Source organism: Lissotriton helveticus, chromosome 8, assembly GCF_964261635.1.
Source record: "Lissotriton helveticus chromosome 8, aLisHel1.1, whole genome shotgun sequence".
Classification (NCBI taxonomy): Eukaryota; Metazoa; Chordata; class Amphibia; order Caudata; family Salamandridae; genus Lissotriton; species Lissotriton helveticus.
Genome location: NC_136069.1, coordinates 982,754,889 through 982,782,779, shown reverse-complemented (window position 1 = coordinate 982,782,779; position 27,891 = coordinate 982,754,889). Strand labels below are relative to the sequence as shown.

The 27,891-nt window shown below is 44.4% G+C and overlaps 1 protein-coding gene across 7 annotated transcripts in view; it reads right to left on the bottom strand.

The window, feature by feature from the left end:
- DMD (dystrophin) overlaps positions 1-27,891 on the bottom strand; it is a 6,826,337-nt gene that overhangs the window by 5,093,349 nt on the left and 1,705,097 nt on the right. For all 7 annotated transcript variants that reach the window (XM_078657819.1, XM_078657824.1, XM_078657821.1 and 4 more), the window contains exon 18: positions 20,986-21,109. In XM_078657819.1, the coding sequence (XP_078513945.1) occupies positions 20,986-21,109 (124 nt within the window). The remainder of the gene's footprint in view (positions 1-20,985; positions 21,110-27,891) is intronic.

The following is a 27,891-nucleotide window of genomic DNA, read 5'->3' as shown; positions in this document are numbered from 1 at the left end:
CCCCTCCTGTTCAACCTTTATATTTTTCCTCTTATTTTTGCACTCCAACAAATGGAGGTCACAGTATATAACTATGCTGATGACCTCCAGCTTATTTTTAATTTTTCCTCCCCCTCTTCTGCTGCTCTTAACTTCCAGACGGTCCTTCTGTTTATCCGTGGTTGGATGAACGCAAATCACCTCAGACTCAACCCGGACAAGACAGAACTGATCTTGACCGGGGGCAGCGACAACCCTTGGACACCCTTTTTTTGGCCTGTTTCTTTTGGTCCCGCCCCCACCCCCTCCCATTCGGTAAAAACCCTTGGGATTATGCTTAACCATCAGCTGACACTTCACACCCACATTAGTTCTGTTGTTTCTTCCTCCTTTTTTACGTTACGCATCATTAGGAAAGTCTCTCGGTTCTTCTCATCCTCCGCCTTGATTGTTATGGCCATGATTTTATCCAAAATCGACTATGGTAACATCATTTATAATGGCGCACCGGCCTATGCACTCCATCACCTCCAGCTGGTGCAGAACCAGGCGGCTCGCCTGGTACACGGCCTACCTAAATTTCATCATTTCTCTCCGTTGCTTATCGCCCTTCACTGGCTTCCAATAAGACAAAGAGCCCTTTTTAAACTTGGCTGCCTTACTTTTCAGGCTCGGGCTGGCACTGCCCCTGCTTTTATTAACGCAGCCATCACTAACTACATCCCCACCAGAGACCTGCGCTCCTCTTCTAAATCTCTTTTAGTCATTCCCCGGTTTAAGAAGAAGCGCTCTGGTGGCCAGAAATTTTCGGTGCTCGCTCCCACTTTTTGGAACTCCCTTCCGCTCACCCTAAGATCGCTGTCTTCCTATACAGAATTTCGCAGCAACCTCAAGACTTTTTTGTTTCAGCAAGCATTTAGTTCATAACTTTCACTCCTTTTTTTCCTCAGTTGAATTCCTACAGCGCCATGAAACTGCCAAGTGAACGCGCGCTTACAAATAGCTCAAAATTCAAATTCAAATTAAAATTCAATCAACCTCAGGCACCCTGGGTATTTCTAAGGCTACTTCGTAGGCCTCAAACCACGTATTTATGTTCCCAAACTTTAAAGCTAGGCACCAGGTCTTTAGGTATGTGGATTCTCCCTTCCTCAGGAGGCACTGTGGTATTGCTGCGACCATTGTTGCTGGACCCTGTTCTTTGCTTGGTCTTCAAGTCGAGCTCTCAAAGACTCACTTCATGAGCCAACAATATCTCTTTTATATCCAAGGCCGTCTCAGCCTTATTTTCCTCTGCCAGCTTCTCCTCCAGGGCCAGTTTCCTCTCCTCAAAGGCCCACTTGAAAGCAGCCTACTCCTTTTCTGCCTCCAATTTTAATGTAGGCAGCTGCCGTTTGAGCTCCCTTTTAGCCCTTCTGTCCTCAAGCTAATCTGGTGACAGAACGTCGGAAAACAGAATTCTCCCTGCCATGGCAGTGGGTTCCAAAACTATGTGCAAGTCTTCCTCCTCCTCTTCAGGCTGCTGCAGCCCACCTCTTCTTGCTGTTCCCTAGACTCCTCCTCCTTTTCTGCAGTGGCTTGCAACTGGTGGGCTTTATCCCAGGCCCTGAGGGCTTTCTAAAGCTACTCCTTCTTGGGGATCTTTTTTTCTGGAAGCCCCTTCTCCTTGCAGAATCCTCTGAGCTCAGCTTCCACATGTTTTCATGCAGGAATGTTGAGAGTACCACTAAAAGATTGATTGAGGGCCTTCAGAATACAATTTCACTGTGGAGTACCTACCAGGGTTAAATAATGTCCCTGATGATTATCTATCCAGAATGCCACATGACAAACTAGTTCCAATGAGTACTGATTGTCTGTGTCTTGGGTTAAGGAAGCAGTACTCAACAAAGTTGAATGTGAAGCTAGTATTGCCTATGACAGCTCTAGGAAGTTTGTGATAGAGTTTGTAGTTAGTGGGAGGCCTGCACTCAGTTATGTATCCTAATGTGCCAAAGGGTTTTGGAATGTACGTGATGAATTGAACATTGCAGATGGAGAGCTCTATCACGGAGAGAGATTAGTTCCTCCTTGTAGTATGCATGAGAAAATTATCAATTTGACTCATGAGGGTCACATTGGATGCAGTTTAACTAAATCCAGATTGAGAGAATCCTATTGGTGGCCTGAAGTATATTATCAGGTAGAATGGAGAGTTAGGGAGTGTATCTTTTGTGCCAGTAATGATAAATCCAGGAAACGCAGTGTAGCACCTCTTTCACTTGTTGTGTTACCTGAGGGCCCTTTCGATGTTTGGTCTCCTAGTGAAATGTTTGTAGTTGTCCTGGCTGATTATACTTCCAAATGGGTTTCAGCTTGTTGCATGAGCTCTGTGGTTACCAAGAACATCATTGAATTTCTTAAGGATGCCTTTGCCTGCGAAGGTATACCAGAGGTCACGATTACCAATAATGGAGTACAATTTACTTCCCAGGAGATGGCGGAGTTTTTAAAGGATCTTTCCATTACCCATCATGGCACTGCTCTATATGCACCACAAGCCAATGGTTTGGTTGAAAGTATGAATAGGCTTGTAAGGGCTTGTGTTCAAACTGCTGTTGAGTCTGGTTTGTAGAGCATCTTGCGGGAAAAATAGTGGGCGCACAGGACCACACCCAATAGCGACAATGGTTGCTCACCGTTTAAGAAACTCAAGGGTAGAGTGGCTGGTTCAAAACTCAACCCGATGTGGTTGAGTGTGAAAGATAGCAATAACGGAGTAGCTGATTGGAGAGTGAAGAGATACCAAGAGAAGTATAAACAAAGGTATACAGCCAAGATGGGTGCGTGTAAGTGTGAATGGAAGGTAGGTGCATTGGTGTATATGAAGAAAGTGGTGTGGTCTCCGAAAGCTGGAACAACATTTTTAGGTCCTAAATGGATTATCAAGGTTATGAAGAATGTTGTGATGCTAAGTGGTGGTGATATTTGGAGTATGTCTCGGCTGCCCAAATGTAACAGGGAGGATGATAATGTTGGGGCTCAGTCGAAACAATTGCATCATAGTAAAGTTGGGAGTCAGTCTGGCCATTTGCGTCATGATAAAAGAGTGAGGATCTCACCCTAGTTTCTTCATTATTACATTTTACAGTTATGTTTAGTTTCTTTATCTTTTATCTCATTGTTGGTATTAGTGATAAATTGTATTCATATGTTTTTCTTTTCTCCTTTCCTTTTTTCCTTTATTCCCCTATTTTGCTTTCCTCATTATCAATATGTTGAAGGGGAAGATGTGTTGTAACTTCTCCTTTAATCCGTGATGCTCCTGTGAGAATGTTAGGTACAGCGCCAGAACCCAGGGGGACTTTGAATATCAGAGTGGCAGAGAACAGAGATGCTGTTGGTGGTGTCCTCTGGTGGGTGTGAATAAACACTTATAATGAAAAAGAATTAAAGACTTTCTATGATTTTATCAAAAAGTTTGTTCAAACAACTTTATATTAATCTTTACTCATGAACTTAGAAATGTTGCACACAGGAAAAACTTTGGGGCTCGCTCTTTATTCACTTTTTTTTAATTTTAGCTTTCAAATGAAAATCAGTGTGTTCTGTAAATGTGTCAATGTGCTATGACTTTCACCATTCTTAAAGTATGGACATACATTCAGCCCCACCAAAAGAATAATCCAATAGGTGATTGTTAGACCTGGCACCATTGGCGTGGATCTCGCTTCATTTTTTACCTTTGCCTCCTGTGTTTTGCTGTGTGTTGAACTCCATTTTTGCTTGTCTAGATGCTTCGGGCACTTTGCCACTGCTGTTCAGTGCCAAAGTGCCAGGGCTCCCTTTTGTAAATTGTTGTTATGGATTAGTGTTTCCATGATTTGGCTATTTGATTTACTTGTCAGACCCTAATATAGTGCACTGTGTGTGCCCAAGGCCTGTAAATCAAATGCTGCTAGTGGGCTGCAGCACTGATTGTACCACCCACAGAAGCGGCCTGTAAAATGTAACTCTGGCCTGCCATTGCAGAGCCACTGTGCAGTGTGGGACTGCCATGTGGACTTGGCAAGTGCATACACTTGCCAGTCCCTAAATCTTCCCTTTTCTACATATTAGTAACACATAAGGTAGGCCCAAGGTACTCTCTGTGGGCATGGTGCATTGTATGTGAAAGGTAGGACATGCCCTGATGTGTGTGGCATGTCCTGATAGTGAAATACTGCCAATTTCGTTTTTCTCTATTGCAAGGCTATCCAATCCCAAAGGTCAGAATGGGGAGTTTCTTTATAACATCTAATATGTATAACTGACCCTAGGAACAAGATAGAAAAGTAAAGTTTAGTATGCCTGAACTCAGAATGTTAAAGTGCATCTTTTAGTGAGGTTGATTTATACATTCTTAGTTTGAAAATACCACTTTTAGAAAGAAGGTATTTTCTTGCCTAACTATCCAGTGTGCCTGTGCTAGGTTTATGTATTGCTTGTCTGGCTTTTGGATGACAGGGGCTGGAGAGGGGCAGAGTCTCCAGAAGTCTGATCAGTTAGGGCTGGGCTGAATATACCTAGGCTGCATTTAAAAAAGGGGGGAGATATCCTTTCACCTGCATGGGCCTGGTCTGCCTTCAACAATGCTGTCTCCACTTCCTGCTAGGAAGCTACACCAGTGAGGACAGAACTGGTTTTGGCTGGGGACAGACACTCTCTTCCTTTAGAGAATTTGTGTGGCTAAAAGGAGGGGCCCAGACCCCAGAATTTTAGATCACTTCTGGGAAACCAAGAGGAACCGTTGCCAAGAAGAAGAGCCGGTTAAGCTGAGGAGGAATACTGCCCCTGTGCTGTTTGTTGTCTGGGGCTGGCCTGCAGTGACTGATTGCTGCCATGGAAAGGAGAAAAATGACTTTGCTGTTTGCTTTGTCACCTGCTTGAAGAAAAGATCTCAAAGGGCTTGAGACTGAGCTTGCCTCCTGTTCTGAAGTCTCAGGGACACAAATAATTCATCCCTTCTGTCTCTATGCATCTGGAACTGCTGTTTCAGCTGCCACAAAAGGAAATTACAACACTGACGCCAGCGAGCGACACCGTAACCTGCACCGAAGCCATGGGCATCGCTCGTGAAGAGCACGACGCCCGTCCTTACTCGCACCGCATCCCTGACTTCACTGCTGTGGTGCTTCATCAACGTGGAGTCGATCCTCGACATGGGTGACTCCCGAATCCATCGACATTGCACGGCGTAAGTAACCGCCACCTTGCCTCCATCCATGATATCACTCCGCGACACAGTAGGGAATCAACGCCTCACCTCCCCTGAGCTGCAGTAAGGAACAGAGGCATCACTTCCCCTTGGGTCGTAAGGATCTAACGCCACAGGCGTCAATGAAGCATCACCTCCCTGACGCCGTACACAATCTTTGCCTTCATCATTTCCAAGGTACTGCTCTTTGTGGGTCTGCTTGACTCTGGGCCAGACACCGCACACCTCACAGTTGGCATGGTACTTTGGTATTTTTATCTGTCACAACGTTCTTATGACTCCCGGTGGAGTTATTTGTTGCTTGAAGCTTGATTTGAGTGAATACCCTATTTGTAAGGATATTTTTTATACTGTATTGTGGATTTTTGTCTTTTTATTTCGATAAAGTTTACTTATTTTCTAAACTGGTGTGGTGTCCATTTGTAGTGTTTTCACTGTATTACTGTCTGTGTTCACAAATGCTTTACACACCACCTCTGAGATAAGTCTGTCTGCTCATGCCAAGCTACCAAGGGGCTGAGCATTGGTTATTTTAGGACTGTATCATCCTTATCCTTACTAGAAGCAAGGGTCCTTATTTGGACAAAGGTACCTACCTTTGCCAAATAAAGAACCCCATTTCTAACAGTTATCTATGATCATCTGCTCAACCGGGGATATTGATAATTCCCTTTCCAAGTTGACCAAACATGAAAGGGTTTCACTGCTCCCTGAAATTGGTACTAAGTAGAGTAGGTGGTCCATTCACTGACTAGAAATTTACTTCACCTCTCATCTGCCCCATACACACATAGTTATGGTAAAGAATGTGTTCTTTTTCGCGTCTCATGAACAAGGGGTTTAAAGGGTTAATGTAGCCTAAAGTCCTTGAAAAGTCTCCAACCTTGCAAACACTCTAGCTTCATGAACTGACTCAAAAAAAAACCTCAAGCAGAAAATTGGATTTCTGGCCCAATGCAAAGATCACTTCTAGGATCACCTCTAAAATTCTGAAAGTGCAAATTCTGCCCTTGTTCCTCATGCTCATCAGAGGGCTTGTGGCCCTTTGGATGTACAATTTGGCCAATTGATCCTTGGTTTACCGTTAAAGCTATCAGAGAAATCTCAATGGTTAACTACTGTCTTGAAGACAGCAGCTGGAGACACTAAAGGACTCAGTATATAAACTCCACAAGAGGGTCTGGATAACCGCCAAGCTGCAAATCCATCAAGTACAACTATTTCCAATCTATTAGACTACGCTCTGGTATCCCTTTCTCTATTCCAACAAATTGGCTCCTTCGAGAAAATAAATAGAAAAGAATGCAACTATTTCCCTCAGACTAAGAAAGTGAATTGGAGGATTCTCCTAAATGCCAAATTTGAAACAACGTCAGGAGGTCAATTTAATCTTTATAGAGCACACTTCATCCCAGCATTGGATAAAATAAGGCCCTTCTTCCCTAATTTGGATTCCGAGCATGTACACACTCTGCAATATGTAGATGAGACAATACTGTTTAACTACACCCCTATCGGTCTTTTGCTCTCTCTGGCCTGCCGCCACAGATGTATCACTGACAATGATCTGAAACTCAATCTATCGAAGACAAAAATGATATCTTTTGGTACATCTAAAAATCAGCTCAATTGGTCACTCAGCGAACGCATTGAAGAAGATAAGGCTTTTCAATATATGGGGGGTTGGCAAGGCTGAGACATGTGCCAGAGAACTCATTATAAGATTAAGCTAAATACAGCCTGTTATCTGCATTATCAACTTTGCCAAATGTATTTGAAGCTGGAAATTTCATATTGAAACTGGTTAGAACGAAGTTCTAGTTGGCAATTCTATACCGCTCCTTTGTATAGGGCAACAAAGTGCATACGGATCTAGAGTATATTTTGACCATCGCCATCAGATCAATTTTCGGACTTTGAAAAATGCATCACCAGGCATGTTTAAGAACATGCTCTGTAATTAGCTTTGCATTAACCAGAAAAGTCATCTAATTAATGGCATTCAAAATTTCACTCGAATTATAGAAGTCTTCATGATTTCTGGGACATTACACTGGGGTTTGCTCCTTTAAGAAATCAGGAAAAGAATATTCATTAACAGTGTCATTTATGGAGAACTCAAAGGAGCTATCTGAGCTGAAACAGGGTAACTTCTGTTATCTACCTATAACTCATTTAACGCTCTGAACAATGTGACAATAAACTCGAAAATTGACACATGAAGAGAGTTCATGAGACTGAGATTCCAACTCTCAGCTCTGGGCGACACACGAGCAAATTGGAGTTCTCAACGAGAGAAGTCCTACAAATGGTGTTGAGGATAGTCCTACAAGAGTGAATCATTGGCCCATATTGTATGTGTGCCATTATCTCTCTGATTTAAAGATCAACTTATTGAAGCCACGCTTTCTAAGACTAGCAGTACAGACAATTAGGAAGGCGCCCTTTGTGTGCACTATGGGACAAGGTGTACAGATGCTCTGTAGATGTGACTAATTTATTGATGGGGCCCTTGGAGGGTTAGAAAAGAAAACAGTTACAATCCACTCCAGTGCTTGAAGGGGAGCGGCGGGTGAGGGGTGGGGGGGGAGTAATCCGAAGAAATTAGGTAGGCTTGTGCCCCTTGAGGTAGAACATTTGGGTTAGAATGCACTTTTCCACAAAGAATTGCATTTTGAGCTTGTCTTCGCATATGAAAAGAATGTGATCTTAACATTTTAGTTGTGTCTGTATAACATCCAATGTCTGAATGTAAATACTTCCCTCATAAAGCTGTTTCTGTGTAACACACAAGGAGCAAATGTAAAATCCTGCCTTTTAGTTCCCACCCTTGAACGTATTTTGCAGTTGCCGAGCCGTGGTCAGTTACAGCCCCACGATGTTGTCTCTTTCCTTAATTGTTATAGCACTCACGCACTTTACATAACTATTTCCACTCACAGTCAAAAGGCAATGGGGTACTGTTACGAATTGTGAGTAATACAAATGTATTTTCTTTATGGCTTTTCGCATGAGCATATGAATTTGAGCACTTTTATAAGGTTTTAAGAGCATGGCTGGAAATGTGTTGTTGTACAGCATCGCTTGATAATTGTTTTAATTGGTTTTAGGGTTGTTTTGCTACAGCTGGTGTATGTACAATTCTGGCTACAGCTGTTAGATACAGGCACATAGATCTGATTCTTTCATAGAAAATATATGGGGACAATAGACGCCGCTGTAGTTTGAGACGGTTTCAACACTTAAGTGGACAGATGCAAGCTTTCATCCATCACCAGCCGATTTAAAATTGTGCAGAGATTGTTAGGCATGAGACCTGCTTATAGACTCCTACCTAAATCAAAGGGCCCAGCCAAAGATAACATTAAATAAAGTAACTCTGTTTAAATGCCTCACATTTTATACAGCAACTGTTTATTATAATACAACTGGAAGCTTTTTGACACAGGAGAACGAGGTCATCGCATACTATACCATCCTGCATTTCGATTACAGAAGTAGTCGATCCAATAACCAGTTCTCCTCAAGAGGGAAGAGAAAGAGGGCAAGCCATAATTGTATAAGATAGGAACACAAAACATCAAGAGAGCAAGGCTGCCCTCTTTGAATTAAGGCAATATCTGATCTTGGCACAAGCAGTCTCCCTTGCCAAGTCAGATCACATCCACCTCTGGGCTCTTACTACTGTGGAAGAGCTACAGCAAGCCATAGCAGACTTGAAAGGAGGAACAGCTGTGGAAAAAGTTGGGTTTGTCTCTGAGCTATTTAAATACATTTCTTATGTTCATGAAGTAAGTGGTCTTAACACCAAATCACACTTCTTGGTGCAGCGGACAGATACCCACTGCATATGGTGAATCCTGACAAATCTGGGTTTATTTCCCATCACCAATTTAGGCTCAACTCCTCTTCTTCTCACAGACAGACAACAGATTATGTGGCAGAGGAACATCTACTCTTCTCATTTAGATGCCAAAAAGGGTTTTAGCCTAGTAAAAAGTGAACAGAGGGGGGCTTGCTCTTAGAGCTACCTGCATAATCTATTAGCTCTCTTAAGATTGCTTAAAAGTTGCCTAAGGAACATTTGATATTACATTTTCATAGTGCAATTGTAAATGTAAATGTAATTTGTACTTGTAAAGCGCACTAATACCCCAACTGGGGTGTCCTTGCGCTGTAACGCATACAGCTGTGGAACCCTTCCTGGCCTTTCCCTGTGAAATGTCCACTCCTGGGCACCCCCAAGGTGAAGCCAGGCATTCCAGCGCTGTTGGGGCCGTTGTGGAGATTAAGCAAGCTATTGCCCAGAGTTGCAGAGTGGGACCCATGATTAGAATAGGCACCGAGGCGAGAATTATCAGGTCAGAGGAAAGTGAGCCCAAGACCCGCCGAGGCGGGAATTGAACCCTGGTCCCTAGCCAGACGTCTACATCAGGGTCTGCTGCTCTAACCATTGAGCCACACTTCTCCGAAGTTGAGAGATGGTAACCACTTCTAGATATAGCTCAGTTCAAGGACAAGGCTTTCATAGAACATATGCGAGAACTGAAGGTATGCATACCCCTTTTTAAAAAAAACTCTTTTTTATTAAATGTTGTTAGACCTGGCAGCATTGACGTGGGTCTCCCTTCCATTTTTGCAGTTTCTTCATGTGTTTTTGCTGGTGTTAGATGCTTTGGGCACTGTGCCACTGCTATCCAGTGCCACAGTGCAAGTGCTCCCTATTGTAAATTGATGTATTAATCAGTGGTTCCATGTTTGGCTATTTTCGTTTACTTGTCAGACCCTAGTCTAGTGCACTGAGTGTGCCAGGGCATGTAATCCAAATGCTGCTGGTGGGCTTGCAGCACTGGTTGTGCCACCCACAGAAGCAGCCTTGTAAAATGTGTCTAAGGTCTGCCATGGCAGAGCCTGCGTGCAGTCTGGTACTGTCATGCTGACTGGACAAGTGCACCCACTTCCCAGTCCCTAAACCTTCCCTTTTCTTCATATCAGTCACCCCTATGGTAGGCCCAAGGGCAGGGTGCATTGTTAGTATAAGGTAGGACAAACCCTGATGTGTGTGGCATGTCCAAATTGTGAATTACAGCTATTTTAGTTTTTCACTATTGCAAGGCTACCTGTTCTTCATAGGTCATAATGGGCTGTTATTACATTTTATAATCCTAACTGTCTCAGACAACATGGTAGAAATTCGAGTTTATTATGCTTGAACTCAGAATAATAAAATACATCTTTTGGTCAAGTTTATTTTAATATTCTGTGTTTGCAAATACCACTTTTAGAAAGTAGGTATTTGCTTGTCTAACCATTCAAACCTGCCTCTGCTAGGTTGTGTATCCCTATGTCTGGTTTTGAGAGTGACAGGGCTGGGGAATTCCAGGAGACAGGCTGAGTCACCCAGTGGTGAAGAGAGAGATCTGCATCTATTTTTTTTTTTTTTTTTTTTTTTTTTTTTTTTGTCTTTTTTTTTTTTTTTTGTCCTCATTTACGTGCATAGCTCCAATCTATCAAAACCAAAGAACCGCCACAGAGCAAAGAAAGAGTGGTCGCGTGCAGTGCTGTCTCAGCTTATAGCTGGTAGGAGAAAGTACATTCGGGAGGGAAGAAGACCAATTCCCCACAGCACAAATCACTGCAGCCAAACATAATTTTTGCTTAGGGATGTGCCTCAGGAGATAGTGTCCAAGTTATCGAGACCCCCATAGTTCCAGGACTGTCAGTCATGGCAGCAAGGATAAGCAATTTACGTGTTAATCATAGGACTTGGGGGGGAAAAAAAAAAAAAAAAAAAACCCCAAGTTTATCACTGCTATCCTAGCAAAGCCCAAAAGGCTCTCCTATTGGGGTTACCTGCTCTGGCAAGATCGAGTTTGGAAATTTGAAGAAGTGAGGCTCGCCATTCATGCTCTGTAGGTGATTGAGCGTCTTTCCAATGCCTACATATCTCCCTACGGGCCGCTAGAATGGAGTAGAATATTAGATTAGTTGCGGCATTGCGGATTTTACTCCTGAGACCAAATATAACTAAAGCAAGGTCTATGGAGATATGTTCACCCAGAAGTTGAGAAAGCTTATTACCAATGGCTTCCCAATAACCGGATAGGTTTGGGCATTCATAAAACATATGGGTGTCTGATGCTGCGATTAACCCACATCTTGGACATGAGACTGGGCCAGTTAAAGAAAACTTAGTCAACCTCTGAGGGGAATAGTATGCCCTGTGTATAGTAAATAGATGGTTTCTACGAAGCCATGCAGGTTTAACTAAATCCCAGAGCATTGAGCAAGAAGCTAACCAAAGTTCTTCAACATCTACACCTGGCATAAGTTCAGCCCATAATGACGTCGGTAGATGAAAGTTGGCATCTATTTCATCGATTATTTTGTTATACCAACATGAAATTTCTTTTTTAACAGCTGGGCTGTCCAAGAGGCAAGTTACCAAGTCGCTGTTGCCACCTATAGGCAACTTTCTAACCCGTGCTGGCTGCTCTTTGTATGACTGTAACCAGCTAGAGATCTGAATATACTTAAATCTCGAAAATCTTGTGCCTACTCTGTTTATTAGATAGTCCCATGGAAGTAATGTCCCATCCATAAACAGGTCATCCCATTTATTTATGCCCGCCTCTATTAGTGGGTTAGTAAGGGCATCTGTTGTCCATGAGGGGGGGATGGGTAGACCCCATATAGGAGCCCTCCCAGAGTAGTATCCAACATTTGTCGCATGCCTCACTTTATACCAAGTATATGCAATCCCTTGTAGAACTTTCAGTTTTATTTTTTTGAAAAATTTGGGGTCACCAAACTTAAACAAAAAAGCTGATTGGTCTACTCCTTCACATTCAAGTAACGTTGAAAAAAGAAGGCCCAGCCCTGTTAATGTAGGGGTTTTAAGTAGCATACGGGTGTGCGTAAGCTGAAACGCCCATGCATAAATTTGGAGATCTGGGCCAGCTAACCCTCCCTTCTCCCTCCGTCGCCTGATTTTTTTCCACGAAATTCTTGGGCTCTTACTATTCCAAATAAAGCTGGTAATCGCGCTCTGTAGCTTTGCAATCAATTTTGAATCAAAAAAAAGTGGAATAGAGTTAAACAGAAAAGAAACTTTAGGTAAGATACTCATCTTCACTAGGTTAACCTTTCCCAAAACAGTGAGAGGAAGATGTGACCAGTCTCTCATATGTTTCCGGCACTCTGCGGCTATTTTATTGAAGTTAAGTGAAGCTATCAAATTAATGTCTTTAACTATATTGATCCCCAGATACCGAAATTGGGTTTTGGATGTCCCATTGTTGCCAATTGAATTACTATTCCAAGACATAGACTCTGTCTTTTGGGCATTAATCTCATACCCAGAGACTTTACCAAATTCCACAGCCTGGTCAATTATTTCCGGGTATGCCTCATCATAGTTCGTTGTGAAAATCATAATGTCGTCTGCGTAAAGTGCAACTTTTTTGTTCCAACCAAGAGATCTGCATCTAGATGGGAGTGAGGAGTGCACCTGAACTTGAATAGGGCTGTGTCTGCCTTCCACAATGCTGGCTCCACCCCCTGGGGAGTGGCTGATGTCTCTGCCCTGCCCACTGAAAGAAGAGAAGGAGTCCTGTAAACAATGTGCTCCAGGACTGTACTTGCCTTCCACAATGCTGGCTCCACCTCCTGTGGGGCGTGATGTGCATGCCCTGCACTGTGAAAGGAAAGGAGAAGTCTGGTAAACAGAGTGCTTCAGAACTGGTTTGGACTGGGCAAAGGCCCCTCTCCCCTCAGAGAACAAAGGATTTCTGGGTATAAATATTGGGACCCTGATCCCATGAAATTAGATCACTTTGGTCTACAAGAAGAAACCTTTACTGAGGAGAGGAACCTGAAGAAACTGAGGAGAGCCTATTCCCAAGCTGAAGTGCTGCTTGGGGGATTGGCCTGCAGTGCTTTCCTTACTGCCAAAGGAAGGAGAAAGGAACTTTGTGTACTTTGCTTTCAACTTGTGAAGGATCTCCAAGGGCTTGGAAAAGGGCTTGCCTCCTGCTGAAGTCTCAGGGACAACGGACTTCACCCCCCAGCACCCCAGAGTTCTTTGGAAGTGCCTGCTGCTGTTTTGGGCCTTCTGAGGAACTGCGTGTCGCAAGGAGCTGGAAGCACGACTCAACGAGAAGAAGCGTGTCACCGTCGCTGTCCCTGCCGTCGCAACTCCGGAGAAAGGAGGGTGTCACCGCTGGAACTGTCGCACTGCACCTCATCGAAGAGAAGTGTGCTGCAACGAATCGGAAACGTGTCATCGTCGCTGCTGCTGCCGTCGCAAGTCCGAAGGAGGGTGTCACCGCTGGAGCTGTCGCACTGCACCGCATCAGGAGAAGAATCTCGCAACGAGGTCGGAGCGTGTCGCCGTCGCTGTGCCTGCCGTCGCAACTCCAAAGAAGGAGGGTATCGCTGCTGGAACTGTCGCATTGCACCGCATCGATCAAGAGCACCTCGCATCCCCAAGAAGCACGTCACCGTCTGAGCTGCTGCGTCGCATCTTGGATGTAGCCGCTGTAGTTGTCGCATTGAGCAGAAGCTTCACGCATCGGGGAGAAAAGCGTCGCCGCTGGAGCTGTTGCCATCGCATCATAAGGGTGTTGTCGCTGCAGTCCACGCATCGAACCGAGGACTTCTCGCATCCCCAAGAAGTGTGCCACATCTGGAAGATCTTCACATCTTTATTTCTTTGTATCTGAACTTTGCCGCATTTCCCATCGCTGCAACATTGCTTGTCGTGGAAGCGCAACGCAACCTAAGGTACATTGACGCAGAGTGGCGCATCTAAGAACTAAACTGAACTAAGCTTAAATCTACCATCTTAAAGTAATCATAGTGTGTATTTTTGTCGTTTATGGTCTTGTGGTAATTCTGTATAAAGTCTACTTATTTTTTATATAAAACCTGTGTGGGGTCCATTTGTAGCATTGTCACTGGGCTACTGTATGTGGTCACAACTGCTGAACTTACAACGCCTCTGAAGTAAGCCTTGACTGCTCGCGCCACGCAGCCTAGAGGGTGAGCAGGGGTTATTATAGGAGTGCAATCCCCTTGTCCTGACTAGAGGAGAGGGTCCCTATGTGTCACAAGTACCTACCTGTGCCAACTAGAGGCCCCCAAATCTAACAGTAATGTTGGTGTGATGTGAAAAAAAGCACCCTGCTTGTGTTTCAACATCCCTCCATTCTTTTTTTGCTCTCAGTAGACCGTTTGGATAACATGGTATATATAAGTAGTCAAGTTATAGATTGTGCCTCATAACTACCTAGTACGATTTGAATTTACACCTACACTATAGTAATCATTATGCAATGGTGCTGGTAAATATTAGTTCAGCATGGAGTTTAGAAAAGGACTGTGCAGGCATTTCCGGGTAGTGACTAAAATTGTGGAAAACTGAGGCTACAGATCTATTCCTGCCAAATGAACACACGGCCAGTAAGCTTTCTGCCAATTTACCAGGTCTTTTCCAGCTGCGTGGAAGGTGTCTAAGGCCAATATGGTAATAAAGGATCATAGTACATGATTGGTGCAGATAGAGCTCCATTTTCGGGGGTCATCATTTAACCATTGTTGTTTGTGGCACATTAAGGGACTTTGGATAGCAGGATAATGAATAGTTGTCATGCTGTAAGTTGTGCCCATAGTCGCTTGAGAAGCTCAAGCTTTATGCCATCACTACAGTACTGTTTTACATGGGGCACCAGACACATATTGCCGCAGGACTCGATTTGATAAAGTACTTTCCGGACATATATGGTTATTGAATACATTCATAAAAAACTGAGGGCCTAGCTGTATGCCTGTCAAAGTAATGTGGGTAATAAACTTGGCGCCTATAAATTCATGTTATATACGAAATATTAAAGTGTCACAGTTTTTGATAATTCACAGGCGCTATACAACGAGACCAATAAACTTCTTGTTACAGAAACCGGAAAAGCATATTTTGGGATGGCGCAGGCTGCATCGGTTTTTGATCAGAAATAACACGGCAAAGAATATGTTTGTACTGGCTAATTTGCATTAGTTATTTGATTTGAGACAATGCCATCTTCCCAAAAACATTTTAAAGAGTTCGTGGCTTAAAATCCATTTATATTTTGACCTGGAAACAGTGCAGTGAACTGAAAACAGTTGGTTTGTACATTCAGTGATAGAGGTTGAGTTCTTGGCCTCAGAAGGTAGTATGAAGCTGCAGCTTTGCATTTCTGAAAGGAATGGACACACTTTATCAAACAAATTGCATTTAGTTTAGTGTGGGAGATATGTAAGATTCGAATGGAAGTGGCTTACAACTGATAACTGCATGAATGTGCAATTTATTACATAATTTTTGCTTCCACGTGGACAAAGTATGTGAACAATATGAAGTGGGTAGAAGATAACGTGTTGGGTTGTTAATTTGTTGAATTATCATCAGTTTATATAATTTGGTATTTGTATGGAATTCGACATTGTATGAAAGTAGCCCTTTTTGAAATGCCTGGTAACTGATGTAATTTCGACTGGAAGTGCACTGGGTTCCTGGTAACCAGGTCCCCAGTGCCAGAGCTCTTTCACAACATGTTACAATTGCGTCCTACAATTGACAAAACCTTTAGAACCCTCTGTAAGTCCTGAGTAAATGGCACCCCTGTTACCTAGGGCCTGAGGTACTAAAGATGGTCCCTAAGGGCAGCAGCCTAAATTGTACCACCCTAAGGGACCCTCACAGGCTCATGCAGGGCTGCTATTGCAGGCTGTGTGACTTGATGCAGACAAAAGTGAAAATACATGTCACACATCCCTGTGTGCCATGTCTCCTAACACTGCATGTAATATGTGTAAGTCACCCATACAGCAGGCCTGACAGCCCTAAGGCAGGGTGATGAATGTTACATGCGAGGGCATACCTGCAAGAGCGGATATGCCCCAGTGCTGGTCAGTCCTATTAGTGATAGTACACGTGACCAGAGAAGCCATTTTAAAACATATGCTGGACAACAGTGAAACCAAATTCCCCAGCTACATGATGGCTTCACTGATGATACAGATGTTTGGTATCAAACATCTAATATTGATACCCCCCCCCTTATCCCAGTGATGAATTTACCAACACATGCACCTTGAGGGCACCTTAGAATTGTCCCTGGAAACCCATAAGCCTCTGGTTGGTTTCTGCCAGCTTGCCATCCAATACACTGTTCTGACCTCCTAGGGCGAGAGCCTTTGCTCTCAGGAGACCCAGAACAAAAGCCTGTCTGGAAAGAGGGTGTCACACTCCCTCCCACAGGATCATCTGTTGATTAGCCTTCCTTGGCTGGCAAGCTTGAAAGAGCTGCCACCTTTGAAATGTGCATCTGGCTCCCCTTACAGGAGAGAAAGCCAACCCCTTTATCCAGAGCCCCTTTGTGCTGACAGGAAAATTAGGTTATCTGGTAGGTGTGCCACCCTTAGCCCAGTACCACCTCTAAGGTGGGCTAAACTGAGATGGACATGATTTTTCGAAGAAGCCTTCTTTGTGGTGGCATACTTAGGAATTTTGGGACAGAGTTGTGCTCACTTCCATTGGCCACTACCCTGAACTTCTTTTAAACCCCTAAATTAAGTATTTTATGTGAGCCCCTGACACCAGAAGAGTAGCTCCTGATGACCTGAAGAAAGAATATGGATGAGAAGGGTTGCACAGCAAGAACAGAAGATCCAGCAACTGACTTGTCGCCAACCATGCCGGCCTGCCTGCTGACTTCACCTATTGCACCAAAAGTCAACTTTTCCTGCAGCTGTCCCCAAAACCTGGGAGACCTGCCAGTCTTCGCCTAAAAATCAATGCCTCCTGAGGAACAGCAGAACTGCTCCTACATCCTGCATACAGCACTAGAAGGACCAGGAGGTCTCCAGCTCTGTCAAACCCCGATGCAGGCAAGCACCACTGCACCGAGCCCACAGCTAATATCGAAGTGAGCCAAAGGTGCCAGCGTGGTCCCCAAACCCCCAAGGTACACAGTCCACTGTGGCGTGACTCCTTGTGAACTCCCCGATGTCGCCTGCAGCTTCTCTTGGCAGACCCCCTCAACCACGAGTCTTGACAGACAGAGAAACCAGATACCCCAAAGACCCTCTGCAACTGGATGCCCTATCAAGAGGAGGAGAAGACCGAAGGTGTCCCCACGTACCCCACATAACATCGCAAGGATCGAAGCCACTTGTTAGTTTCACTGGACTCATCTCAAAGTCCCCTCCGGCAGCCTCCTTCTACCATGACAGTTCTCCATAGGATAGCAGTGGGCACCCAAAGCTGTTTGGCACTTCTGTATCCAGCCACCCTAGTGCTGCTAGTGGTGTCCTGCTGGTGCTGCCTTGGACATTGCCCACCACTCAATTCAGCTTTTGGAGAAGGGTACCATGAGTCTCTGACAAGAAGTAGTAAAACACATATGGTTTTCCTCCCAAAGGTTAACATTGCAGAACTCAGAAACTGCACTGTGTCGACTTTTTGAACTGAAAATATTTCTCTTTACAAACGTACTTACCTGAATGATTTTCTTCTGATGCTGAAACATACATAAAGATACTTGCTACTTTTATAAATTGGTGTGGAACTCCTTCTTGAATTGTGTGCCTCATTTATTGACCATTTTGTGTATTTTCATATGTCTTGCACTCCTCTGTGTTAAGCCTAAGGCTGCTCTACCACACTACCCCTTAACAGAGCACCTTGGGATTTCCATAGTAAGCCCCGTGTCCACTCATAATGGAACCACTGGGCTCTTTACACAATATATCTCATTTTTATATATAATATAAAGAGCCAACTTCCTACAGACATTACAAGTTACTTTTCTAAATTTGCTGCTACATTTTTTTATAAGATTTAAGAAAAAGTGCCCCACCTATTAAAGGGACTGGGAATATGTTATATTCACCAAATCTTGAAAGAGTCTCCATGGTCTAGTCAGAGCTGGATCGTGCTAAAACACATTTTTGCTGATGTGGCTGAGATGGGATCACAAAGGAGCAAGACCGTGTGTGAGGGTCCAGTAGAATTATACGTTAAGAGTTTATAAAGATGTCTTTGTGTTCTGTAGGTCTCTGGCATCACCTAGTAACATGCTTCTGAATGTGCCTTTTCTCAGTCTATTACATTTGATCTTATTGCCTACAGAGGTGCTTTGAGAAAAAGGTGCTTCATTGCTTGAGAGTATTAAGCTTGGCTGTAGTACAAGTAGGGGTAAACAATAGGTACAGTATATGTGCAAATCAGAGTATCTTTGTCACTCAGAAATATTAATCTGCATTAAACCAGTTAATGCTGCATAAATGATAAAATGTAGCAAAGTGGTTCTCGACAAAATCATGTTCCTAACTCTTGGAACTGCATGGAGGAATGCTACATACAGTCTAGTAAAGATAACTTTAGTGAGTTAGAGGGTCATTTATCTGTGGGAGGGACTAATGTGTTCATGAAGCAGATCTGCTGGCATGCAGCAGCTGATGTGGTTGGAATTGGAAAGTCTACCCTATCTATTTTGGGCAGATAAAAAAACATACAAATATACCATGTACCAGGTAAAATCTCCCAGCCGTATGAGGAACATAAAGAAGGACAGTCCTCACAGGAAAAAACAGAAATGTCCTCACATGTTAGGAGAAAGATCCTGAAATGTCTTGGACATAGTTTTTTAAATTGTCAATCCCTAATATTTGGGGAATTCTGTGAAAAATACAAAATGCTGCCCAGTCATTTACACTGCCGTAACATCATGAGCTCCAGATGTGTCTACAGAAGCACTTGCTGCAAAGAAATCCTTGCCACCTGATTGGCATACTAATTTGGTAGGCTGCTTGTGGCTGAACCTCTACAATTCCAGTACTTCGGTGGTACATCGACAGAGAATGAGATTCATAGACTATTGAGATTTCACCACCTTCAATTGATACTTTGGATGTGTGTATCATCTCAACGTGTTGGCTACTTCTTACATTACAGTCAAGGTAAAATATGCTTAAACCATCTTCCTAATCACTGGTGTTAAATATGGGAGACAATAAAAGCACAGCATGTAGTCTAACAAAGTATCCTCTGGAAGCCTTTGGAAGTTTGTACTGCCAGTTACAAGCAACATTTATCAGGCTAGAAAGGCAAGAGAACTTTGAACTTGTATGCATAAGTGGTTCTACCTTAAGCTGGTGTGGACTAATGGCTTAACCTTGAACTTGTACACATTAGTGGCTCTACCTTGAACTTCTACACATTGGTGGCTCTACAGTGAGCTTGTACTCACTAGTGGTTCAACGATGAGCGTGTATACTCAGTGGCTTTACCTTTAACATGTACAGACTAATGGGTTAACCTTGAGCTTGTACAGATTTGTGCTCTACCTTGATCTCGTACATATTAGTGGTACTACCGTACGCTTGTACAGATTAGTAGATCAATCTAGAGCTTGAACACAGTTGTGGTTTTATTTTGGCTTCAATCCATTAAACTTTCTCGTGGAGCATGATGGGTTGCTCCACGACGTGCATCCAAATCCATCAGGGACACTGACAATACGGTCACACCTCTATGAGTATTCCCTTTTTTCAAATTATTTGTTGAACATTCTATGATCGTCTACGCTCTGTGCTTGTGGCAATGAGGGTCTCAAGAGTTTTCCTGAAGATATGGTCCTGCTGTTTTCAGATCTGCACTCCCACACGAAATAAACACAGATATCCAGTCAACCCCTACTGGTACCTTGAAACTACAAGTAGTATGGCACGCCTACTGCATTTCATCAGACAACCTGGATCAGCAATACATGCAATTCAAGCCTCCCTTGCCTGAAAAGCATATGCTAAATGCGGCATTGAGTTAAAATAGAGCTACTTCTGTTATTTCAATGTACAGAAGAAATACAGCAGGTATTCCTTGCTGAATGTTCCCTGCCCACATATGATGGCTATTCTTAATTTAGGGTGAGATACGTATCATTCATGCAGAAGGGGCAGTGACACAATGACCAAGGGTCTGATGGGACGACCTCGCCCAGTAATGGCTGCCTTTTACTACCCAAACGGGAGAGAGTGGCCTATTGTGCGTGTCTGCCCAAGGGCCAATGTTACCTGTGATATGCCAGTAGGTAAGTACCAGAGGTGGTGTGCAATGATCGAGGGGAATGCATGTTTTAATTGCTCATCGTCACAGATGATCTTTTTGTCTTAATTTCCTCACATAGCATTATATTGTATAATGTCGTGGAAGCAAACCTAGTGTACTACAGTCGCGTCCCACAGAACAATGTCTATTTTTAAGGGACACTAATTATATTGTCTGTGGCACTCGGGTAGTCAATTTATTTTCCAACCTTGTCTGAATCCCAATGCTCGCAATTCACAACGGGGATATCCCATGAAGCCTTAAGCGCCATACTGTTGCTCTTTCTTTCTATAGGGGGGAACGCACATCATCCACAATGCAAATGTTATATCTGTCCTCACTGATCAAATTGTCATTGCAGGAATGTGATCTGATGGGCTCCAATTTTTTTCATACAATACAAGCTGCTCAATAATTGTCCCCATGGTTGACATCACTGGGAGGAGGCTGTCCTTGGAGAAATATAGCCTGCTTTGCTTTCTAATTTGCCAGTAGCACGGTCAATAAGTATTTACAGTGTGAAACGATTTTCTGCCAACAGCAATTACCAGAAACTGTCATATTCGTGCACTGAAATACACTTTGGAATTGTACATCAGATGTAGAGATAAAGATTTCTTACATTGACTTTCTCTGTGAGGTCTGCGATGCTTCCTTCTTTTCGAAAAGTTGCAAACACGGGACTCTGCAGTACAGCCTCCGAGCGCGTCATCCAGCTGTGAAGCTCTGTTGTGTCTGCGTCAAACCTAAAATATGGGAAACACATATTCAATCATCGGCCTTTTTGGGAGGCAGATTTATAGAGCTCAGTCAAAGATAAAAAGTAGGACATCAAAATGTACATAACCTTGAAAATGGTATAATGCCCACTGGGGGTGTGGTGTAACTACAGGTACATGACAACAACATTTGCATAGTAACATTCAACAAAAAAGTTATTCCGAAGGCATTTAGGGGATATATTGAAATTCACCAGCTAAAGGAACTCTTCTTTTTCGGATGTCATTTGAGTGCATTGTAATGCTAATTTCTGTAAATACAACTAAGAATAAGTAGTGAACTGTATATTTTGTATTTTTTTTTAATCACCCAATTTATTAATAAAATGGAAAAAATAGGACAGCCACTTATGCTAATTTTGCTTCCACATTTAAACAGAAAATCAGCTCAGTACAGACCCCTACTTTTCTGGAAATGGCTATGGACTAATCCTGAAAGTACAATGGGAGCTTTTTACCTTTGGGCACAAGATTTTGTCGCTTCTGTGAAGCAATATAAAATGTTTGTACCAGAACCCGGATAGCTCTACTATCAGGCTCTCTCCTGATACACCCCAGGGAAGGAATGATCTTATAGCTAAATCCAGGTTCTATGAATGTACTGACATCTCTAATCGGGAACCAATATTATTGACTAACCTACAAAAAGATCGGGTGCTACAACCCTAATATCTCCCGAGTATGTGCCCTCAAACAATTCATGTCTGAAATGGACTAGGGCCCATATTTATGAAAGAATTGCATTCCTTGCTTCACACATTATGACACTAGTGCAACGCAATCCTTGAATCAGATTTACAAAGCCATACAAATCCACCTTGCATGGCCCTGCGTGCATTGTGCAGCACACTTAGAAAGAAAAAAAGGCTCTAAGGATTGTTTTTGTGCAGGAAAGTCTCCCTTCCTTAACCGCATGCGCGCTAGCGGTTTTCCCGCTGCGCGCTGCGTTTTTTTAAAAACCGCGTTACATGACGAGCTCAGCTCGTCATGAGCGTACGAGCGTCGTCACTCATGACGAGCTTAGCTCGTCATGAGCGTGGAAGAGGTTAACAAAAACAAATCCCGCCTGCAATGCAGGTACTCTTGCACCATGGTGCACGGCCGACTGCATTGGTGTTAGGCTGCACATAGCGTGCCAGCACAGCAAACATGCATTTCTGCCCTCTTTTTTTACGCAGAGCAGCAAGTTGTCTTGCTGTGGTGCGCTGCATCCTATATTGATAAATCTGGCCCTAGGAGTTCTACCTCTTGATGAGGTAACACGGAAATAGATCAACGCTAAATCCCCACCCAGAAACCTGCTTATGCAAGAACACAAAATGGAAATAAGTTAACATTTTTATTGTCTAGTATGAGTGTGCATAGATTTTTATTATCTGGTTTAACAGCACAGCTGTCACCAGACAATTATATGAGTATCACTATAGGGGGGATATGGCTCCACTCACATGTTGGGAGCCAGAAGTACGTTTTGATTGGGCAGAAGTTGTGTGCTTCCACAAAAAACGTATTGCCCTCCACGCAGCTGTAATCTTTGTGTTTATTTATCCAGCTGCCTAGCTTGAACGTTCAGGGGGACACACATGCCATTGTAATGCTAGTAAAGTATCTCAGATAAATAGATCATTTGGGGGCTTTTCTCTGTAAGCAGCACAGACCAGAGAAGGGCAGTCATTAACATACATGCATTTTTAGTTCTGGCTTGTTTTATATTTTGGGTAGGACCAAGGTTACATTGATATGCTTGCACGCCCTTTCAAATGGCCATTTACTAGACTTTACAAATATTTTGCTAAAATCAAATGTTAGTAGTGTGCAGAGACATGAGGCCTGGCCTCTGGCCAGGGGCCCCGCCTTTCAGGGGACCACTTAGCGGCAGCTCTGTTCAGCAAAGAGTCTTGTGCCAATGACCTTAAATTATTCTTAAACAGATTTTGTTAACTACGGGTTTCCTTTAATTTATTTTTAATGAGGGTAATGTGTGAGAGTGCACTACAAATATTTTGCAGATAAAGGCGGTGATTATGTTTCATGCAACATGGTACTCTCCCCAGCTGAGATTACTCAAACAGAAATGCAAACAACTAAAGAGGATCTGGAGGAAGGATTTTAATGAAATTACTAAAAATACTTATAAGGAAGCTATAAAGTGATATCAAGCAGAAATCAAAAGGGCACAGTCATCTTACTATGAGGAAAAGATTGAGGCAGCATCTAACACCCCCAAAGAAATCTTCCGAATGACCAAATCCCTCCTGAAGCCCGCTATCCATGATACTTCTAGAAACACATCCAAGGAACAGTGCAATAAACTGGCAAACTACTTTCAGGGAAAAATACAAGCTATTTACAATTCTCTCCCTGTATGTCCATTACCTAGTGATCCTGATAGCCCTTCAATGGAGGTAACTGGGCAACAGGGGCAGGGGGCAGGGGGCAGGGGGCAGGGGTAGTAGCTATTCCCACCCTGGAGGAATGTCCTCTCCTGGACATGGAGACTCTTGCTAAAGTTTTCGCCAAAACAAAATCCGGATCATCCATAGACCCCGCCACACTGCACATCCTATCTAAGGATAAAGATGTGATTCTTCCAGTTATCCAGGCGGTGCTTAACAGGTCCATTACCAACGGTCATGTACCACCGATTTGGAAGAATGCCATGGTAAAAGCACTACTCAAAAAACCCAGTCTGGACCCCGAAGCTCTGAGCAACTACCGTCCTATATACCTCCTCCCATTACTTAGTGAGATCTTAGAACAAAATATAAACTCCACTTTATCTGTCTTTCTAGAAACCCATGAGCTACTCCATCAATCTCAGACAGGTTTCCGCCCACAGCACGGCAAGAAATCTGCTCTCATGGCTGTGGTTGAGGAAGCTAGGATAGTGGACCAGGGAGGAGGGGTGGCCATCATCCTTCTGGACCTCAAAGCAGCTTTTGACACTGTCAACTTTGATATTCTTATTGATCGGCTAAAGAGAGCTAGGGTTGCTGGAAGTGCCATCTCCTGGATCCAATCATTCCTCAATGGCAGAACTTTCCAGGTCTTTGCAGGGGATCATATCTCCAGTCCTCTCCCTTTGAACTATGGAGTGCCCCAGGGATCTTGCCCAATGTTATTTAACGTATATATGAGGCCACTAGCTGAGGTCATCCAGCCGTATGGGATCAGGGTGGTTATCTACGCGGATGACACTCAGCTGGTGATATTTCTAAATCATCCACGCACTGACCCGGCAGACTTAGAGCTCTGCCTAGAAAAAGTAGCCTCCTGGATCAAACACTCCTGTCTTAAATTGAACGGAGACAAAACAGAGATCATGTACGTGGGCAACACCGCCAAGCTAACCCCCACACTGTCATGGCCTCCTTGCCTGGGCGTCCCCCCCCCTCCCCTTCCCAGCCCCGAAGTCCAAGATCAAGAGCCTCGGGGTATGCTGGATGACTCACTTAAACTTGACCAACAGGCAGTGGCAGTGACGGGGGCCTGTCATGGCACTCTTAAAAAGCTACGGAAGGTTCTTCCCCTACTGTCCCCTGCATCCAAGAAAATAGTAGTCCAGGCCATGATTCTTTCGCGGCTGTACTACTGTAATTCATTGTATCTGGGCGCCCCGAAGTCTACCTTAAGGAAACTCCAGGTTGCCCGAAACTGCGCCATATGACTTTTGACAGGCTGCGGCAGCATGCCGTCTGCTAGCCCCAGTCTGAAAGCCCTCCACGGGCTAACAATAAAGGAAAGGATCTCCATGAAGTCATTATGCATTTCTCATAAGGCCCTCACGGGCGCACAGGCCCCCGAATTAATCAGTCCCTGATAACAGCATATATTCCCAGGACATCTCTTCGCTCAGAGAACTTAAATCTAGCCTGCATTCCTAAAATTAATAGGCAGCGGAGCGAAGGCCGGTCTTTTTCATACAACGTAGCAGGACTGTGTAACTCCCTCCGTCTTAACCACCGACACGAAACGTCCCACCTCCCTTTTCCGAAAGGACTGAAAACATGTTTTTTTCAGAAGAATAACTGCTAACTCTCCCTCTCAGCCTTAACTGCCGCTAGCACTGGGATGACTCAGGGTAGCCATGTGCTTTAGAAATGCTAATTAACAATAATAATAATCAATAATAACATCCCTAAAAAACGTTTCTTTTAGATCAAAACAGGGCCTCGCGTATGAGTAATGGAAGAGTGTCAAAGAGATTATTTGGAATAATATTAGATAGCTGCTGCTGTGATACATATGCTTGATTATTAGATGCAAACACATTTAGAATTTGGAAAAGTGTGTCCCGGTACTGTCAGTGACCTGTCCAAAAAGGGCAAGAAAAAGCTGAAAATGGATCATAAATTCAAAGTTGTTCCAAAGAGGGGTCCCAAAAATACCTTTGGCCCTGGGCCCCCAAAATCCATAAGATGTCCCTGGTAGTGTGCTTTGAATAGTCGGCTAGTTCTGCTTTATAGATTCCTTTTTGTAGTAGCCAGGTGGTATGTTTAAAAATCTAAAATAACAAGCATTTGCAATGCAATCGGTCTTGCCTTTGGGCCCTTATAAGTATTTAGCCATGCACCATATTATCCTTCCTTCTTCTGCGTCACTTTGGATCATTTAAGCAACAGAAAAGCAGTAAAAGTGTTGTGCAAGCTCCAACATGATGCACACAAAGGAGGACCAAGCAAGAATAAAAGTAGATAATCACAATGATTGGTAATGAAACGAGGCGGGAGGGAGTAGGGGACGGGGGGTTCAAGATCCAGGAGTGCCAGAGTGGAGGGTAAAACAAGGATGGGGGAGTGACCCGGTTATTAGCAGGGAAGGAAGGCTTGGGGTGAGTGAGGGCAAGAGCTGTGAGAGGGGATGTCTGGAGGAAGAGGGAAGGGAAAGAGCTGTGCCTGGGGTCCCCAGACCGCTCGGCTTCCTAAACACTGCTGAAAGCCTGCACACAGGAACTTGACCCTCGGAGGGCGGCACACATGGGACCCAGACACACACAGGACCCCAGACACATACTGACAGACAAACATGGACCCAGCTTTTACATATTCACGCACAGGGTAGATACTCGCGCAATTAAATACTGCGGGAGGGTTTAATTTCGCACCCGCCCCAAGGTATACAACATGTTACAATATGATGAATATACAGCCAGACTATTAAAGATATACAAACATACACAAACACCACCCCCACTACACCTTGGAGATAATTGCACAATTCTGAACGAGTGAGTATCCGTTCCCTTTCCTACCTTTTGCACATCACAAACCTGCATGCGTGGGGGCTTGTTTTGCTGGCAAAAGTGAGGGATTGATGGTGGAACTCGTGTGGCGTGGGCCCAGCTGTGCCACCCAGACTACGAGTGGATTGCTTCAGGGACACCCATGGAAGTTCTCACCGAGGGGCCTGTCAGCAGCCCACCAAGCCCGGGGTCCGCGTCACTGTGGTAAATTCCCAGGACGAGCAGCTGGTGAGATAGCAGAAAATGCTGACCTCGACTGCACCTCCACCATGGCAGCTCCACCAGCGTGGGCCCAGCTGTGCCACCAGGAATACGAGTGGATTGCTTCAGGGGCACCCATGGAAGTTCTCACCGAGGGGCCTGTCAGCAGCCCACCGAGCCCGGTGTCCGCGCCACTGTGGTAAATTCCCAGGACGGGAAGCTGGTGAGATAGCGGAAAATGCTGACCTCGACTGCACCTTCACCCTGGCAGCTCCTCCGGCGTGGGCCCAGCTGTGCCACCCGGAATGCGAGTGGATTGCTTCAAGGGCGCCCATTGAAGTCCTCACCGAGGGGCCTGTCAGCAGCCCACCGAGCCCGGTGTTCGCGTCACTGTGGTAAATTCCAAGGACGGGCAGCTGGTGAGATAGCGGAACATGCGGACCTCAATGGCACCTCCACCCTGGCATCTCCACCTCAGTCCCTGCCACCGGAAGTTTAATGGATATGAGATGCGCCAGGCCATTGTCTGCACACCTGAACCCACGGCCATCACCAGTGATGCACAAGGAATTGCATAGGCACAGGTTTAGTATATGTCCCCTGAGCGTGGCATTAGTATGTACACCTGACCCCATGGCCATTGGTGGTGTTTATGGGCACATGCCGTTAGTTGGTTCATCTCAGTATCCGGCACCGCTGGTTTAATTTATATGAGATGCACAAGGACATTGCCTGCACAACTGAACCCGTGGCCATCACCAGTGATGGCAGAGGTCTCCAAAAGCATGTCCATGGCCCACGAGCTGCGAGACAACGGACAATTTGGAGGGGGGTCGGAAACAAAAGGAACGCTGACAACGGGAGGGGGTGGGAACAGGAAACTTAACAGAGCAGCGCTAGCGTGCTGGCTCAAGCGCCACATAATACAAGACTTCCAGAGCAACCGAGGGTTCTTTTCCAGTGCACCCCAGGGATGTCACTTCCGGTACACTACGGCTTTGTCGTGCCTGCCTGTAAATGACCGCGCTCTACCTTAAAACAAGCATTTGCAATGCAATACGACTCGCATTTACACGAGACGTATTGCATTACAAATGGGAATACAGGCCTTTAAAAAGGCATGAATGGGAGTGGGGGGTGAGGGTGGGGCGACAAATCATGAACTGCGGGAGGGGGGACACAGGACAGAAAATAGTGTTGGAGTAATGGGGCCAAGAGTCAGGGAAGGATACAAATGACAACATGGCCATCAGGAGGCGGGACTAACAGGCCTAAAACCAATCAGAAGGCAGTATTTAGGATGTTA